This window comes from Varroa destructor, unplaced genomic scaffold (genome assembly GCF_002443255.2).
Source record: "Varroa destructor unplaced genomic scaffold, Vdes_3.0 BEIS01000004.1, whole genome shotgun sequence".
Classification (NCBI taxonomy): domain Eukaryota; kingdom Metazoa; phylum Arthropoda; class Arachnida; order Mesostigmata; family Varroidae; genus Varroa; species Varroa destructor.
Window position 1 is genome coordinate 13522036 of NW_019211457.1, and position 17530 is coordinate 13539565.

General features: G+C 37.1%; 2 protein-coding genes across 5 annotated transcripts; both read left to right on the forward strand.

Moving 5' to 3' along the window:
• Positions 1–545: 545 nt before the first annotated feature.
• Positions 546–6064, forward strand: LOC111248890 (mitochondrial inner membrane protein OXA1L-like). Its single transcript, XM_022801961.2, has 8 exons — positions 546–1063; positions 1832–1975; positions 2165–2366; positions 2715–2895; positions 3398–3476; positions 4405–4569; positions 4665–4817; positions 5186–6064. Exons 1-8 carry the CDS (start codon positions 986–988, stop codon positions 5510–5512), a joined length of 1329 nt encoding a protein of 442 aa, XP_022657696.2. The 5' UTR covers positions 546–985; the 3' UTR covers positions 5513–6064.
• A 1701-nt stretch (positions 6065–7765) lies between these two features.
• On the forward strand, positions 7766–16895 carry LOC111249775 (mitochondrial inner membrane protein OXA1L-like). 4 transcript variants are annotated; one of them, XM_086987239.1, is made up of 10 exons: positions 7766–8012; positions 8741–8896; positions 9520–9645; positions 10251–10449; positions 10860–11040; positions 12105–12183; positions 13590–13754; positions 14887–15039; positions 16206–16259; positions 16743–16895. In XM_086987239.1, the coding sequence occupies exons 1-10, from the start codon at positions 7941–7943 to the stop codon at positions 16830–16832; spliced, it is 1275 nt and encodes a 424-aa protein (XP_086843365.1). In that variant the 5' UTR covers positions 7766–7940; the 3' UTR covers positions 16833–16895. The 4 variants fall into 4 exon arrangements, with proteins under 4 accessions (XP_086843365.1, XP_022659804.1, XP_022659805.1 ...); XM_022804069.2 differs by having other exon boundaries at positions 7768–8012; positions 16206–16895; XM_022804070.2 differs by having other exon boundaries at positions 7768–8012; positions 9523–9645; positions 16206–16895.
• The last annotated feature ends 635 nt before the right edge of the window (positions 16896–17530 follow it).

Genomic DNA, 17530 nt, shown 5'->3' on the forward strand with positions numbered 1-17530 from the left:
CATACATAAATATTACTATTGCTTAATATGAATGTGCAGCAGTTAGTAACCTTTCTCAGCCACTATCCAATCATAGTAGGATTTTACATATAGTATAATACGATCAAAAAGTACGCAGAACCAAAAAAAAACTAGAGCTTTAGGATCAACAAGCTATTTCGCGAAAAAAGATTATTGAATTCGTGAATAGGTACAAGTGATTTATAAAACATGTGGGTCGTCATTTGAGTCTTTTTGTTTTTCCAATTGCTGCTTTACTTTAAGTTATACTTTTCTAACCATTTAAAATATAAAGTTTATAATCAAATGCTTATTCATCATTAGGTATTATTTTAGTTTAAAACAATGATGTATATTTTGCCCTCAGCCATCGATAAAAGTAATTTGATGAAAGATGTAAGTGTTAGAGGCTATAATAAATGGTGAACATGCATTCTCACTTCATTGAAATTGCTGCCAGTAGCAAACACCCTTCTAACTCCCTGCCGTTTCAACAGATGCGGTGAAAGGATTATTTGTTGTATTTTCGAAATACTCTAGTGATTGGGTCTTGGGCTCAGAAAAGACAGTAGTAGTCAAGATGACGCGACAGGGTTTCGAAATACCGCGGATGACAATGATTGGAGTAATTTTGCTCAACTTCCACAATGGATGCAAGGGAATCTAGCGAAACGATGGCACTATCGATTGAAGAAATATTATTATCTGTACTGTGAATTTGGAATAATTTCTAAAAGTTGCTTGTTGAGGAAGACGATTATCATATTCAACTGAAAGCCGCCGATGCGCGGTTCGGAGTTGGCATCGTTCTATTCCAGCGCAACATCTGAAAAAGAACGTTTTGTTCCACACTGTGCCCACTAAAGAAGGAGTCTCAGGCTGGGCTCTCGCGCATGTATGAGAAGCGTCAATTTTCGTCGTTTTTGAGTTTTTTAAAAAAAGCGCGTTCTTCGAAGTGAATCTTCTCGATTCACAACCAACCAAAATGCTCCTAAACGTGTACCGACTTACAACTCAAAGGAGTATTTTACCTTTATTGAAGACTTCAAACATTTATTTAAAGGTAGGTCACTGCAGTTAACACTGCGAAAACTAACTATTTTGTTAGTTGTGTAAGTGACCGAATTCGGTGAGAATTTGTTGTTGTTTTCGCTTCGAAATCGTGTATAGCATGATGTCAGTTTTGATTTGAACGTGTCAAAATTTGCCTATTTGATTAATGATAACGTCTAACTATTGGAATTATTATTCTTAGAAACAAGTAGCTAAAAAAGTGCCACTTTGGTATCTTACAGTAGAAATCAAGCTGAAACCGAAACGAGCTCAAGTTCTCATATATAATTTGGAAGTGGTTTTAGTAGCAACGTTCGATTTTCTCTATATATCGTCTATATAATATTATATAGGATTCAAAATACAAAAATGTCTATAAATATAAACTATAACACAGGCAGTGTACGCATTTTAGTGTAAGTACTATGCAATCACTTAATTTTATTAAGTCCATTCCGATTTGTGAAGTTACAGCTAGCAGATCTTACCGATACGATCAAATTAATGAGATATGCCTAACTATTGCTGGCAGTCTGCCAAAGTAAGATAATTTCTCATAGATTGTATGTTTGACTGTTTTTAAATCTCGTTAGAAATGTGGTTCGGGTTGTGAAAGGGTGTCAATTAAAGACAGCTCTAATGAAGTTTAACCAAACGTTCAGCTTTTGCGGATAATTTCTTTTAAAATGTTTTTTTTTTTTGTTTTTAATTTAAATTTGAGACATAAAACGTAACCTTTGCAGCGAGCATCATTAATATGAAATTTCTTCTTTTCCAGGAGACGTTACCACTGCGTTCATTCAGCGCAACGCCAAAAAAGTTCGAGGCCGAGTTTTTTAAAGACATTAGTTTTAGTTCTACTACCAAATTAAAAAATGAGTTAACTTCAGCCGACATACCGAACATCAAGTCGTTCTGTCCGGTGAGCGTTTTCAAACAGGCAGTTGCTAAAGTATGATGATCAGCATTAATTCATCTATGACAGTTACTTGTCAATATCAAATTATTATTATGCATAGTACATAACAAATAAAGAGTCAGTACCTGTTTTGCTTGATTATATTTTTTACGTTCGTATCTCCTCATTTCAACATGCCTGTCTCTGCTATAGGACGCTTCCAATGACGAAGCGCGCTGTGGTTTTGAAGAGTTAGACGCGAACCAGTTTGTTAATGGCGTGCGTCCTGGCAATAACCTACTCGCAGCAGTTCCTATCACTGCCACTACTGCTCAAAGCTTAGCTGATGCAGGCCTCGGTGGATGGACGCCGCCAGGTTTAGTGCAAGTGACTCTCGACAATCTTCATTCAATTGGTTTGATAAGTTGCTGAATTTTATTCGTTATCTTTTATAATGATTGTTATGTGATACACACGATTACACAAAACGCATGAAATAACTACTATTTTTCTTAATTAATAAGAGTGATAGAATACTTTCGTGAGTCGTCACTAAGATTTATATATCGGAGCGGTGTCTTGCACGGTGAGAAGAGCTAGAAGTCACTGTTTCGAATCACCGCACCTGACATACACTGTACACGACGTATGATTAGTGAAAAGAAATTTTGAAAACTTCACATCTATATGATTCATAGTTTATCAGCATTAAATATGCTAACTTTTTTTATCTGTGTGCCGTTTTTTTTGTGTCCTTGTGTAGGTCTTCCGTGGTGGGTCGCAATTGTCGTCAGTACCTTCACAATAAAGTTGCTTCTTATTCCACTTGTCGTAAAATCCCGTATAAGTTCTGTCCGTTTACAAAATAACATGCCTGAAATGATGAAACTCCAATTAAAAATGAGCGAGGCCCGAACTAACAGAGACCACGTCGCTGCAAAAAAGTGCGTGTTTATAAGTAATACATCGTGTAGGATTTTTTAAAATAGTGTCGTTGCCATTGGAATTTAAATCGATGTGTGTAAAGTGTTCTAAAGTTACATATTGTGTATTAATTAACAAAGAGGAAACTAAAAAAGTCAGCCACATTAAAAATCTTTTAGGACTTATCAGTTTTCATTAGATTAAGCGCTTCGATATTGTATGGTGCATGCGAGGATACGATGTCCACCCGAACGGCGAAATACTGTAATTGCTGCTCTGGAAGTGGTATTTGTATGGAACCTGTTTGTACTGTATCTCATCCATCATCATACGCAACACTAGTAGACCTCTGTGAACTAATCCAGGCAAACATCGACAACAGTTAACTGGAAACTAAACGCAATCCTGTTAGCAACTTCAGTTCGATTTACTACTTAGAAATTAATTTTTTATAGGAACGTTGTTAGAACGTTGTCACTGTTAAGATAAATATCAGCGTGTTATTTTTGCTGTTATTTGCAGGGCTGCTGAAGAACTTGTAGCATTCTATCGAGAGAAAAATTGCAGTCCAATATCACCAATATTACCAATTGTGGCACAGGTTTGTATGACGGCTTTACTGTATTATGAGAACTTTTTTCAAATTTTTCATATGCAAATATATTAAGGCACCAGCTTATCCTATTTTTGAAATGCAGGATGATTGTAGAATTGTTTTTGGCGTTCACCTGAAGAACGCTGACCTTTAAGAAAAGCGCGAAAAAAAAATTGCGGGCAAGGTAAGCACTTATTTACCAGTTACGTAAGATTTCGCTAAAGATCAAATCATCGTTTTCGAAATTTTAAAAAAAAACATGGAAAAAAGAGTCTGAAACCCGCCTTGATTGCCGAATATGTCAAGTCTAGGCTAAATACTATTTTCATGTTTATCTGACGCTGCTATTTTTCGACAAATTTGAAGTTTTTTACTCTTCCTGCTATTGCTCGATAATTATTATCTAGAAGCTTATTCACCGTACAGCTTCTATTACGACTGCAATAAAAAATAGCGTGATGAAACAATATCTTATCATAATATTTTTTATTCAGTGTTCGTTAATTATTTTTATGCCTAATAAACTATAATTTCTCGGATGAAATAGATTCAGAAGAATGTATTGGAAATATCAAATATTGTGAAAAACTTTTTAACTTCTAGAAATGCACGTTATTGAACATTTACTACAGGCTTAGCAAAATAATTATAGTACAATTGCTTTGAATGATTAAAAAAATAAAGAGAAAATATGAACATCTTGAGAATATACTTAGGGTATATTCACACTTTTCCCTTTAGTTGATAATTTTGTCATTACTAAAAATATTAGAAACCTAAAAGCCGTGATATCTTTATGTGAATAAATACTAAAAAGTAAACTATTAAATAATATTTCCTTATTAGAAGTTAGCGATTAGCTATTAAATTTGTATTTCTCGAATTTTTCGGACATTTGCCACTTTTAACCTTTGACTGTTTGGTTACTTTTCAGGCTCCTTTTTTTATCTCATTTTTTCTCGGTATTCGGCAAATGGCAACTTTGCCGCTGGAATCAATGAAAAATGGAGGTGTGTTGTGGTTTACCGACTTGACTATCGCCGACCCATTCTACATTTTGCCGTTTCTTACCAGCTTGTCGATGCTTGCCACTCTTGAGGTAATTGTCACTTCTGTCGTGATCGTAGTAAATCGCAGTCGTATGCAGTACCTGCATCATTGTTCAGTCATGCTATATTTGTTGTTTTTTTGTAGGTTGGCGCTGAGACAGGAACGAAGCCGGAGCAAATGCAGCAAATGAAGTACTTCTTACGGGCAATACCTGTTCTTATATTTCCCGCGACGATGTGGTTTCCCTCAGCAGTTCTGTGCTATTGGTTAACCTCGAACGTGTTCACGCTTGGTCAGGTGAGATGCCTATCATCAGAATACTTTTTTTTCTAGTGCGCCGATTTAAGCTGTTGAGGTTTGTTGTCAGTTCAATTTTTTACCAGGCAGTGGAATCATTTTGTTGTCTCTCTTGGTTTTAGCGCTCTAACTTCGACTTCTTCAGTTATTACGCATGTGTCAATCCCAGATCATTTCTAGTATAGATATTATTGATTGATTGTGTTAATAAAACAGAGGTATGTGTCATTCCTTAAAGCTGTTCACAAATGTTTATTAGCCAAATTCACATGTTAAAAAAAAAATAAAGAAGAAACATTTGTTCTTATATTTTCATTCGTATTGCGGTCAGATAGTATAAACGGAATGAATACATTCGCCTATTGCAGGTGGCAATTCTGAATGTGCCTGCTGTGCGGCAATGGTTCAACATCCCCGAAAGGATTCCCCACGTTCACGTGATGCCGCCTATCATGACCATGAATCAGAGGAAGCCAGCGGAGATGATGAGAGAATTCCTTCGAAACAGTCAGATCAGCAAAGAACTCGAGGAGCGAGGGCTGGGAGACAGGATCCGCCAGAAACAGGCAGCTATTAAAGCTTGTGCTAGTGCATCCAACAATAAAATAGAGCAAACAAGCAAACCATGTTTTAATCATCTACCAAAATTAGGTGCTATCGAGCGCAAGGAAGCGGACAAACGCAAAAACAGTTAAGGGTATTCTGGCTGTAGTAATTGTGCTGATAGAATATTAATGGAGCCCTATATATGGGCTTAAATTTGATATTTGCGTTTTGTATGTCGTTGCTATTAAGTAGATTTTGTCAGCTTATTCGTCTGTCTGATCAGCACGGAATCGTGCGATAAATAGCGAACTGGATCAGTAGTTGTAAAGATGTACATAATTTCATGTCCGTAGGCATGTCTACGTGTGTACATACGGAAATAAAATTAATGATTATATGCCAGAAAGAGCAGTAAGCGCTGAGCTGTGTTGGCTCAGCTAGAGTGCAAGAAACGTTTGCACTATATAAGGATGTAAAAAAAAGGATATTTATCTAAAACGGCTGTGAACCGAAAATATAACCTTACTTATTCCCCTCTCTACATAGTGAATTAATCTGCATACTAGCGGGTGACTAGCAAGTCGAGTGGCGCCGCATTTTGTTGTTTTATTGGCAGGCAAATGAGAACTCCATTTGGTATTATATATAAAAATTTATGTGGACAGCGCTTTGTAATGAAGAAGTTCAGATGTCTTACCTAAGCACTGAGTCTTTTTTGTCTTTCGACTTGTCAAACAACTATGTGTTATATTTGTGAAAGAACTTCGTAAGCATGTTAACTATTTAGAATTGTTACTATAGTTCTATCATAGCTTGTTTCAACGGCTAAAATAGCTTCCGTGTAGTCTCTAATGATCAAAATGGTCTCAATAATTAAAACTCATGGTCAGAATGAAAACACCTAATTAATCTATCTACTATATAGACTATGTAACACATACAGTTATCTGAAAGGGCTTGAGTAATAAACATGCCTTGTCATTAGTTGAAATTATTCGAAGTATCAAACATATAGCATCGAATGTCTTGAGTGTGAACTAACTGCTGTAGAAGTCTCATTGCTGTAGAAATAATCTCAAAAACGTGATCACAACTTAACTTTTTGCAGAATATATTTGCTTAGCCAAATTTTTTTTTTCTTTACAATAGGCTTTGAATCAAAACGCTTTCGATTTTTCTAGTAGTTTATTGCCGAAAAAATTTACGATCAAGTTTCGGTTAAATATTGAGAAGCAAAAGAATATTAACAACTGTATTAGAAATTACCAAAATTACAATATTGAAATACAAATGGCCGAGAAGGTTAATTTTTCTAATGTGCTTTTACAGTCATTTGATTAGTGATCGAGCATTTGGTGCGTTAAGAAGTTCGTTGCGTATAAATAATATCATCATTAGTATCCATTTGATTTGCATGATGCAACGTCACTCTAATGTGATTTAACCTTTGCCGCCGGCAACCGCCCATGCTACCCGTATTTTGTACGAGCAGTACAATCTTCGACGTTAATTAGTAGGTGAAGAAAATCTTTATAATGGTACATGGCTTGAAGTAAAAATAATTTTTTCCTTTAGATATTTCTAAACGATTTAAAATTAATGTTTTAAATTTTCAACCGAGTATTGACGTTAGGCATCGTTTCAGATTAAGAAACTTGGTTTTGCAATAGTTCAAAACGAGCAATATAAATGTTCCAAGCTTTTATTTCCTGCATTTAGTTGAGCATGGCTTTAGCCATTTGACCTGTCCTAATACGAAGCAAAACCCCTACGCCTGGTTTCAAACCCAGTCAGATCTCTCGCCTGCCTATTTTTAGTAGTAGGTAAATATGTTAGCACTACACTATCACATAGACAGATCGAAACTCTTTTATCTTGTTTGTTGTGTGTGAGCTCATTATATTGCCTTCGTTTTAGTGTTGTCTCATTGGTAGGCTACTTGTCTCTACTGTCATAGAGAACATCGACGGAGCGGTGTCTCGAAAAAAAACCCGGGAATCACACCACCGAAGACATTACGATTATCGATTTATTTAGTGCTCATCGATTTTTTGATACTGTCAGAGCTCGCTGGCATAAAACATAGTTTTCAGGAGCCTATTGGGGAAACTGAACCATTAGGTTTTGCTGGCTAGAGCGCGTACACTAGCGTATCTTACAGGTTACACCTTTACCCATTTAGTTTAAGACCATTTAACCAACCCAGCTGCTGTGTTCGTTAAACATTGCATACCCTCACATATTTTCTTGAATTGTACCTCATTGTAAGTATATAATACTTTAAATGATTAATTGCTAGTGCTTTTACAATTAACATGAGCGACGCCGTAGCGAGTACCCCATGAACCGTGCGGCCCTCATTCTGTAGCAGTCCAAATACGGATATGTGCGCGGTTCGAGGTACCGCTGTGTATTGCTTATAAAGGAGGAAATGTCTGTTGTTTCATGCGGTTTGTAAAACAGGGCAAAGGAGACTGGATTTCGTTGTTTTTTCGTTGTCGATGCTTGGGAATTTGTCGAAATATTGTTTTTGGAGTGATGTGAATTTTGAGAAACAACCTCAGATTTTAAAGCGACATGTTAGTTAATGTGCGTCGAATAGCGGCCCGCAGAGGCAGTGTGGCAACAATAAGGAGTTCACTCTTTTGTGTAAATACCTATTTATAAAATTATTAATGAATGCTTGCAGCCATAACGAATATAGTATTCTGAAGTCCTACGCACTTGTTATGGATTTATGTAGGAGTACAGTAATCTGGCCACGATTACCCTTATGTGATAGCAAATAATTAGGTGACCGCATGTTGCGGACTCAGATTGAAGATAAGAATAATTACTACACAAGATGTATTAAGTTCTACAGAAAAATTTCATTTTTGAAAATCTATTCTACTTTGGTTAGGAAGTAGGTATCAGAGAGAATATGCACCTGACAATCTGAGAAGTTTAAGGCATGCTTTTGGATTACAATATAGAACGTGGAGCATTATTAATGCTTCATTTTTTAGTTATTCAGTTTCTACGCTTGGCAAATTGCAGATCGGCATGTGTAGTTAGTCATATTATGTTAGATCGATAAGTATTCCTAGCAGTGCAAAGTATGTTAATAAAAAAACAAGTCTTTTCACTATAATATCGAGAGGACCACTTAAAAGTTCAAGTCTGAAACATACAAGTTTCCATGAATAATGTGATATAATACAATGCGTTAAAACCCCACCACCGTTTTTATATATTTTTTTCATTTATCCGGTCTAGATATTCTTTTTTCCCTCAATTAAGCTCCATAGCCACTCCATAATCTTAATCTCTTAACCACGAAATCTTACCTATTAAATTACTCAATCTTAATTTTGCCTGCTTATTTGCTACTTCAGGGTTTGTCGTTGAAGTTACGTTCATTGAGCACGACACCTCGAAGACTCGAGGCAGTACCTGCGACAGCGATCGTGGCTGGACTTGGCGTCACCCCCTCAACGACGAGCAATGCAGTTGCTGTTTCCACATCTACCGCAGCTTCTGCTGTCCCTGCCGTAGGTTGAACACATTCTGTATACTACTTGTACATGTACAAATTGCTATGTTTTATATACTTTGTATAAACAACGAGTCGAATGTGGGCAGATTAACCAGCGCACATTTATGTAGCCATCGGTGCAAAAGTGTACGAAGCTTGGAAGCAATGATAAAATCTACAAACAAAGTGGAGAAGATTGGGTTTTTAGAATCAATTTTTTTTTCAGAGTGAAAGACTTAATGTGATATTAATCATTAGTTAGCATCTTACAACTTCTTGTTTAGCAGAACATGAGGTTGGGTAGAATAAATCTGCATCACTCTTATTTGTGATTCGCTTTATGATTTCCTCTCGCGCGATGTAGTTTCTGAAGACTATGCGCTTATGTCGTGTATATTAGTATTGTGTCTCCTTCTGAGTATAATAGAGCGATTGAATTTATCATGCATGACAGCAAAATAGGATTATCGTAAATTATTGTTAAAATGCCCACAATTAAGACACTAATAAATGCAGATCTAATCCAAGAAAATGCGCAATTACTTCTGACCGCATGCCGCTCTTGGAAATCTCAACTCCAACTCACAATTTTGCCGCCGGCGTGGGGATCTCCTTATTCGACTGTCGTATTTGATACAGAAGATTACTGCTAGTGACTGGGTGTCAGCTAATTCGCTGTTCGAGTCACCCTATCTCCGACATAATAATGAGATTTTTGTAGAGTTCATCAACCATGATGTGGACATAGAACAACTGATACAACAGGTATAATCTAATTATGTACATTACGATTCATTGTTGAACAGCTAATCGGAACAGGCTGTGATGTTGGAGCGCTGCGTGTCTGGAAACGCAAATAAGAATAAGAATATTATCTCATCTCCTTAGATTAGAGACCCTCACTCGTAGTGGGAATCAAAAAAATGCCATATGACCACAAAGTATCTACACACGGAGCGGGGCAAAAGTCTCTTGACAAACTGAGAAGTAGTCACCCGATAGTTTGGGAGTCTTCACTTAATTTAACGTTTTTACTGCTGCTTTTAATACTTTTTACTTTCTTGCTGCTTAAATAAATGTGAGATGGAGACTTCCAACCTGTCAAGTGTCTTTTCTTAGATTATTAGAAGATTTTTCTTATGTTTGGCCAACCGTTATATTTTATCAAAGCCCGGCAAGATGTATAGAAGAAACGTAAAAACATTATAGAGTAAGTTGTACGATAGTTTTCTGAGCCCTTCTGTTCTGTCGTTCTTCAAGAAATTACAGAATAATATAATTCTTAGTTGAATCGCTATTTCTAAAATACATTATCTAATTGTTACTTTCGTAAAGATGATAACAGTGAGGGTAACATATGCTCTTTTCAGTCATCGCATTCGGCCACAGGTGCGGCCACTGAAACAGCGATACCCAAAATCAGTGCTGAGGAACTTGAACTTTCAAAGTTGGCTGAAAGCTTGAACTCGGAGATCCTCGAAGCCACTGGATCATTCGCCGAACTTGGTCTCGGCGGATGGAGTCCCTCGGGCCTCCTGCAGACTTTTCTCTACACTGTTAACTCCTATGGTCAGATTCTATGTCTTTGGAAACCTATGTCTTGTTAATCAACAGCGGTAAACGTTATTAGTTATCACTCTTAGATAATTATAAAGGCTATTAAAGACACCTAAACTTTTATATGCTACAAATCTAAAGTGTTTAATCATAATCCACGTTAATTGTTTCGACGGATCGGAGCATATATTGAAGCAGGATATTTGGCGCTGTCCATAATAGCGCAAAGGATAAAAATACATTAGTATGCATAGATTGTATATAAGCATTATGTTTATTATTGATATAATTTTTCTGCAGGAAAGCTAAGAATTGAAGCGCACTTATTGAATAAATGAATTCAAGTTCATTTCGATGAACTCATCGATAACAATAAAGCAATTTTTTAGTGACGACGGCCTGTGATTTGATCACTTCTATAGGACTGCCTTGGTGGATGACAATTGCGGCAACGACGCTGACTTTCAAGTTGATTTTATTTCCTTTGACTATTCGAAGTCAGAAGTACGCCATCCGAATGAACAATCATCTGCCAGAGCTGCAAGAGATTCAGCAGCGTCAGCAAATAGCTAGGCAGGAAGGCAACAATCTGGAACTGTGGAAGTAAGAAACTGCAGCTGGTATAATAACGAGAAAATAATAGATATTAAGATATGTGTATTCAATGTTGTATCGTCTTTACTCATACTTTGAGCAAAATGTTATCCGGCGCCTGTACGGTACCGGATATTAAATATAGATATTAAGACAGGCTATTAAAGATATAGGCTATTAAATGCAGGTTTTAACAAATAAGAAACATTGTGCCTACTACACCTAGGCTTCGGGTGTTCTGGCATTCGTTGCATTTGAGGGATTGTTACCCTGTAAATAAGAAATTTATTGTGGAAACGAAGAGATTATTATAGGGCTTCATCCAAGGTTTGCATAACAGTAAGAACAGCACTTCCATGAAATTTTGAGATTTTTTAGACATTTAGGGTATAATAATGGTAATTAATTTATTAGTGCATATATACATATAAAATTGAATTGAAATGAAAAGATGATTGAGCCAGAGTATAAGTCAGACGTGGTTGAACGAGATTACTACAACAAGGTACCACGGTTAGTACACTAAAGTAACTACACTGTGCATCTCTAAGTTATCTGATATGTAGCCAGTCATTAAAATGGCATTATAAGATGCGGCCAATGGACCACTGGGAGGAACTAACGAGTCAGTTTAGTAATAATAATAATAATATGGGCATTGACATAAACATGCATGGCTAAACCAGATAACTATAAAGCTTCTGATACAGCTGTGGCGAGTCTCCCTCTAAAACCCTGATACGCTGCTTTTTGGGCAGAATTGCGAAAGGGTTTTTTCGGGAATATTCATACATACAGGAGAGCAAACTATTGATCCCTTCAGAGCACATTAGTTTACCAAGTTAAGCTATTCCTTGCTCTTGATCTCTTACTTGGCCCTATATAGTTCTGTTTGTGATCGTATTGGAGTAGTTAACATTATCGCATTGATGGAATAGGCGGCAGCGCCGAGGCATTGGAACCAGAGGGTCTTCGGTTGTAATCTGCTAAGTGTTGTTATAAGCGGTGTTGTACTTAATTTGTTATTTAAATAGATTCTTATGCTCTTTCTAACTTTCTACTAATTAATTCAGGGCGAGTAATGATTATGCTGTCTTCCTAAAGGAAAAAAATATCAACCCGTTAAAAGGCATGATCAACATGGCTGTACAGGTGAGTGAGTTATCTCGGTAAAGTTTACATAATTGGCTTTATTCAGGTACCAGTAGGTATAGATTAGGTCTGCCTTGCGTATCGGTCGATATGGATAATTTGCCTGTACATTTCGCTGAAGTCACCGGTGAGTTGTCTTGAGCATAGCGCAACTATGTGAGTGGAAAAGAGTACTTTTGTTCGTAGTCGTGTATTAGTATTGTTGATCTATTAAATGACAAAAGACAAAGCCTCTGGGCAAATGTTTACAGGCAACGTTAATAAGTCAGGATGAAATAAACGCAAACATAACATGTAGATCTATTTGTGTACCTACTCAATAAATAAGGTGAATATATGGCGTTTATGCATATAGATATATAGCATCATTTACCACTATGGTTAATTAAAAATAGCCAATATTGGCGGCATTTAATGGTCATACATTCATTGTCCCATGGATTTCCAAACCTAGTCGTTACTGCGATGCAATACAACAGATTGGTCAATTTGAAAAACAAGCGAAGCACAATGGGATTTATTAGCGGTGGTCGTTTTGAATCTAATGCTTCGAGTTAGTTCTACGTCCGCCGCTATTTTTCAGTTTACAATAAACTTTCTTTGCGCCTTGTGTGTTAGATTACGCCAGATCTAAACCGTGAGGTATTACCGTCCTGGAGGGGAGCCACAGTATTAGCGGGCTTCAGTCTCCAGCTGGAACCCGCAAGAAGAAGGCTTACGTGGCGCAGCATAAGCTTCGACATTAAGTACTTAATTTCATGGTTCTTCTCATCAGTCATTGGCTATTCAGTATACTTTTGAAATGCCGTGGTAACATCAAGCTAAAATGTTGACGGTGAAATAAAAACCAGCGATGGCCAAGTATTTGTGGTTACCATGGAAACATATTCAAAAAGATGCGCAGTAGCTACCTAGATCACGGCCCCCAATAACGTCTGGTACTGCTTAACATGATTCCAATGTTGGCATTATTCGTCTAATGTAAGGTTAAATCGTGTAGGGATTGAGTTCGATTCAGTCATAATGTTTTCTGCATGCTTCTAATCGAAAATACTTACATAGATTTTTTTGGAACCCGTGAACTTACCGATTATACAACTTAGACTTCAATACTGCTTTGATATTCCTCTGATTTTATGGAATTCTCATACACGAAGCTTTGGATTTCGGGGCCTTATGCCTTGTTTCGGGGCTGATTCTGATATTACCTCACGTACATACACAGACTTGCACAGCACTTGCACCACGATATGGTGCCTATGCTACTTCGTGAATCTATAGCGCGTTCTGAATAATATCGAGTGGCGGCGGAAATACTAAGAAATGTGAAATGATGTTTTCAATCAAGTGTCCTCTCAATGTGTGCTTTTTCTTTGCTTTTTGTACGATTCTGGCAATTTTCTCAGGGTCCCGTCTTCATTTCATTTTTCTTCGCTTTAAAAGGCATGGCCAACTTGCCCCTGAATTCTATGAAAACTGGGGGAATGTTTTGGTTTACTGACCTCACCGTCCCAGACCCGTTCTACGCGTTGCCAGTATTGACCAGCCTGACTCTCTTTGCAACCCTGAAGGTATGGAATTATCTAAAAACGCTAATGCTTCTAGGTGAATCTGGCTAAGCATGAGTAATATACGACGGTATTAATTGTATTTATTCCAGTTAGACTTGTCGAATAAGTCAGCTATATGTAAAATTAATATGCTAGATTTTATTCGAAGGAGGCACATATCCACTGATCGGTTTTATAATGCTGTCTGGTTATTTATCTTTCCAAAATGAACGAATGCGCAATATTATTTCATCTGAGTGTTGAACATAATTACTTGTTTAGAAGCATTAACCCGGTCGGGATACTAGGACATTTCTGTCTGATTTAAAAATTATTTGCAAATAAAACTATGTACAATATAAATGTACTTGTAAATATGATAACAAGTTTCATTATTACGATCATCCTAATTACAACTACTATTGAGACGAATATATTGTAACAGGAAAAACCCGATCCTAGAACGACATATCTAAAAATATTTCGAAACTTCATTCTAGTGCAATAGATTTGTACACGCATCAATTTTTACAATTTCTTAGGGAAATGGGCGAACTTAGTACCATAAGAAAACATAATCATATGCCAACTCATTTAGGCAGTCAACTCCACATAGTTAAGCTTGGACGCGAAGGCTACTGTGTCGGACATTATGAAATAAGGATATAATTATTAAAGATTAATACTTATAATCACAAGCATTATCAGTGGATTTTCTAATAGCAAAGATATTCAAGAGGACCGCGCGCAGCCTTTCGAAAATGTGAAGACAGGATAGGTATTCTACGTGAGGAAATGATAAGCAAATCGGTAGAGCTTTAAGTATCGAACCAGGCGATTTCGATTGTAAAAACTAAGGTAAACACTGGATGCTCTCATTGGCAGTTATCGTAGAGTCATCAGAAATGTTTTTACAACGAAGATTATTTACGATGTTTGATACCAAAGTTTAATAAAATACTTTTTTTTCGTGTATAAAAGAACTGAGGGATCTCTATATTTGCCTACAAAATAACTATATACATCTTATTCACCATGTGGATGAAGAAAATTTAAACACGGCTTATTAGCCCTTTTTGTAGGGCATTTTCATCTAGAAAGCATCTAATGGAGAACGTTTCCCTCAAACGGGTGAGCATCTCTTCATTTTCAGCTAGGTGCAGACAGTGGCGTGCGTCTTGACAACATGAAATGGGGTCGATACGTTCTCGGAGCTATACCCGTTATTCTGCTTCCTTTTACAATGAATTTCCCGGCGGCCGTCGTCTGCTATTGGTCAACATCCAATCTCTTTACACTTGGCCAGGTGTGATTTTTGTGTTAGTTACAACATAGATAGAAGTATACAAACATACTAATTCGACCATAAAATAACTATATTGGATGTACGAATAATTTGGTTCCTAACATAAGCATAGATACGCTTATCTATTACGTTTTTTGAACAGGCGTTCTGAAAACATCTGAAATATTCTTTCTTTTTATAAAATTATGTTATTAACTTTAGCCTATATAGCGTTCAACTGGATGAGGTAACGTTTATTTTTATTTACTATTTATATATATAACTATACATGAATATGAAGTCAATATACCGGTTCGATTTTTGCTGCGTATAATAAAGGTAGTGACCGAGTTGCCAGTCAAATATTTATTCATACATTAAATCACGATAAATCAGTTTCAAATTTTTAAAGTATCGACCTAAGGACCTACACGGAATAGGAGAACAATCTAATCCGAAGAGCCTAGCACTGAACGTTTGAAAAATAATTCTGTCTGCTGGTTAAGTCGCTTTCTCAGTTGAAAGGTTGAACAGTCGTAATAATAACATTTTGTTAATAATAATAGTAATTATTGTTATTATTATATCATACGTAGCATAAATAAGTTCATCACTTTCTCATATGTATACACTACGACCTTCAAATGATCTCCCTTGTCTTCGATATGTATTATTATTAATGAGAAAATGATTAACGGATTTTACGCTCTTAGTTTGAATAAAACACCGCATACACTTAGATCGCAGTGCGGCAGTAAGCAAATGAGAGAATACCTGCAATCGCATACGTGTGCTGTGAAGTGGATAAGCTAACCTAACTAAAAAGTTTTCTGTTCTATCAATGCTGATTGATTCTAGCAAAAAGCGGGAGTGATGCGTTTCGAGTTAGAAGTTTTTATTTTGAGTTTTACATTTGTTGGTACCGTCTTAGTTAACTATTACTCCAGAGATATGGCGACTCCTTTAACCACGAAACGAAGTGTGTCTGTATACGGTTTCGAATCCAGAGCACTTGACGTGTCCCTACGTCTAATAGGTTAACACGTTACCACTGCACCAGTACAGAGAGGTTTGACAATTCTACGCACGACGATTTGGAAAAAAACGCGCCACGTTGTGTCGCTAGTAGCAGAAGACAAAGAAAAGGCAACCTTAAGTTACTTTAATTTATTCATTTTGCATTTCAGGTAGCCGTCCTGAGGATTCCTGCTGTCCGTCAGCGGTTGGATCTTCCGAAACTCGTGCGTCACAATAGAGAAAATTTGACTTTTGGGAAAAAAAATTTCGCTGATAGTGTCAGAGAGGCGTTTCAGCAGCAAAAACGAACCCGGATGGTTAGAGAACTCGAACGACAGGACGAAATCCGCTTTAAACAGGCTGGGATAGGTCCTATAGTTAAGACATACAAAGATGATCCGACAAAAGCCAAGGCGGGGATGGTTGCGCAGGCAAACAAGCGTTAAGACCTCTAACATTTTCAGGCAACCATGTATGTACATTGTAATGATCGCATAGACAAATACCCTTGTGACCTGGCTCGTAAGGGTGCAGCTGAGCTAATAAAACGAAGGGAATAATGAGCTTAGCTCGATTGTTCACCTCTATAACGGTTTGTCCGTAATTGATTGTCTGCGTGGAGGAACAGGTTACAACGAAATGGAGTTTGGAAATAAATGTAAATCTTTCGACCTCTTGTCGGTGTTGTTCCCGTGTGAATTATTCAGGCGTGCAGCGAGCAAGGAAAACGTCACAAAGCTAAAGGCTGTACATACTGCAAGGATAAGAAGTGCATTCGTTATGCACGTCGATTTTAAAAGATCGAAAAACAGTAGAAAATAAAGAAAGGAACAGTTGTATTCATAAAAGGGCCACAAAAAGCGTGTTTTATTATTCAAAGAAGCTTCTGTACCTGTATTTAGGTTATGCATTAATGAAAGCGATAGCCGTGGCGTGCTAACAAAGTTACATTTTCTTCAGCAAACATTTTACCTTGCGTTGCGAAATTGTTACTAAATGTTTATCAGATTACATGAATAAAAAGATTATTTTTATACGTATGACCGTCTAACTCTGTTTCTGTTAGTAATTGCAACCGTCGGTCCAATCAAAAACGCTCAATTCTACTAAGAAAAGGAACCGCAGGTAGTTACCGATAGTGACTAAGTTTGCTAGCGAGCTTCAAATATAATGGCTTTTCCCCTCAGCCCACGATTTTAGAGCTCCGCTCTACCTCAGTAGTCTATTCTATGAGAGACCTATTGAGCATTCACTGAATGCTCATTCACTTTTGCGTTCCTTGTACCTGTTCCCATGTTCAAGTCAATGGTTTCTCCTGCAGCGCATTGACCTGCGATACTGATGCGACACTGAATGGACTTCTCATTGAATTACCGAAGCCTTTGGAGCGCTGTCGGATGCATCGTATTTGAGTTCGGACCTCTGCTACATCGGCTCTATCCTGACACTGATTTTCAACACCCTCTTCGCTTTGTGGCTCATAAGCCTTTCTTTA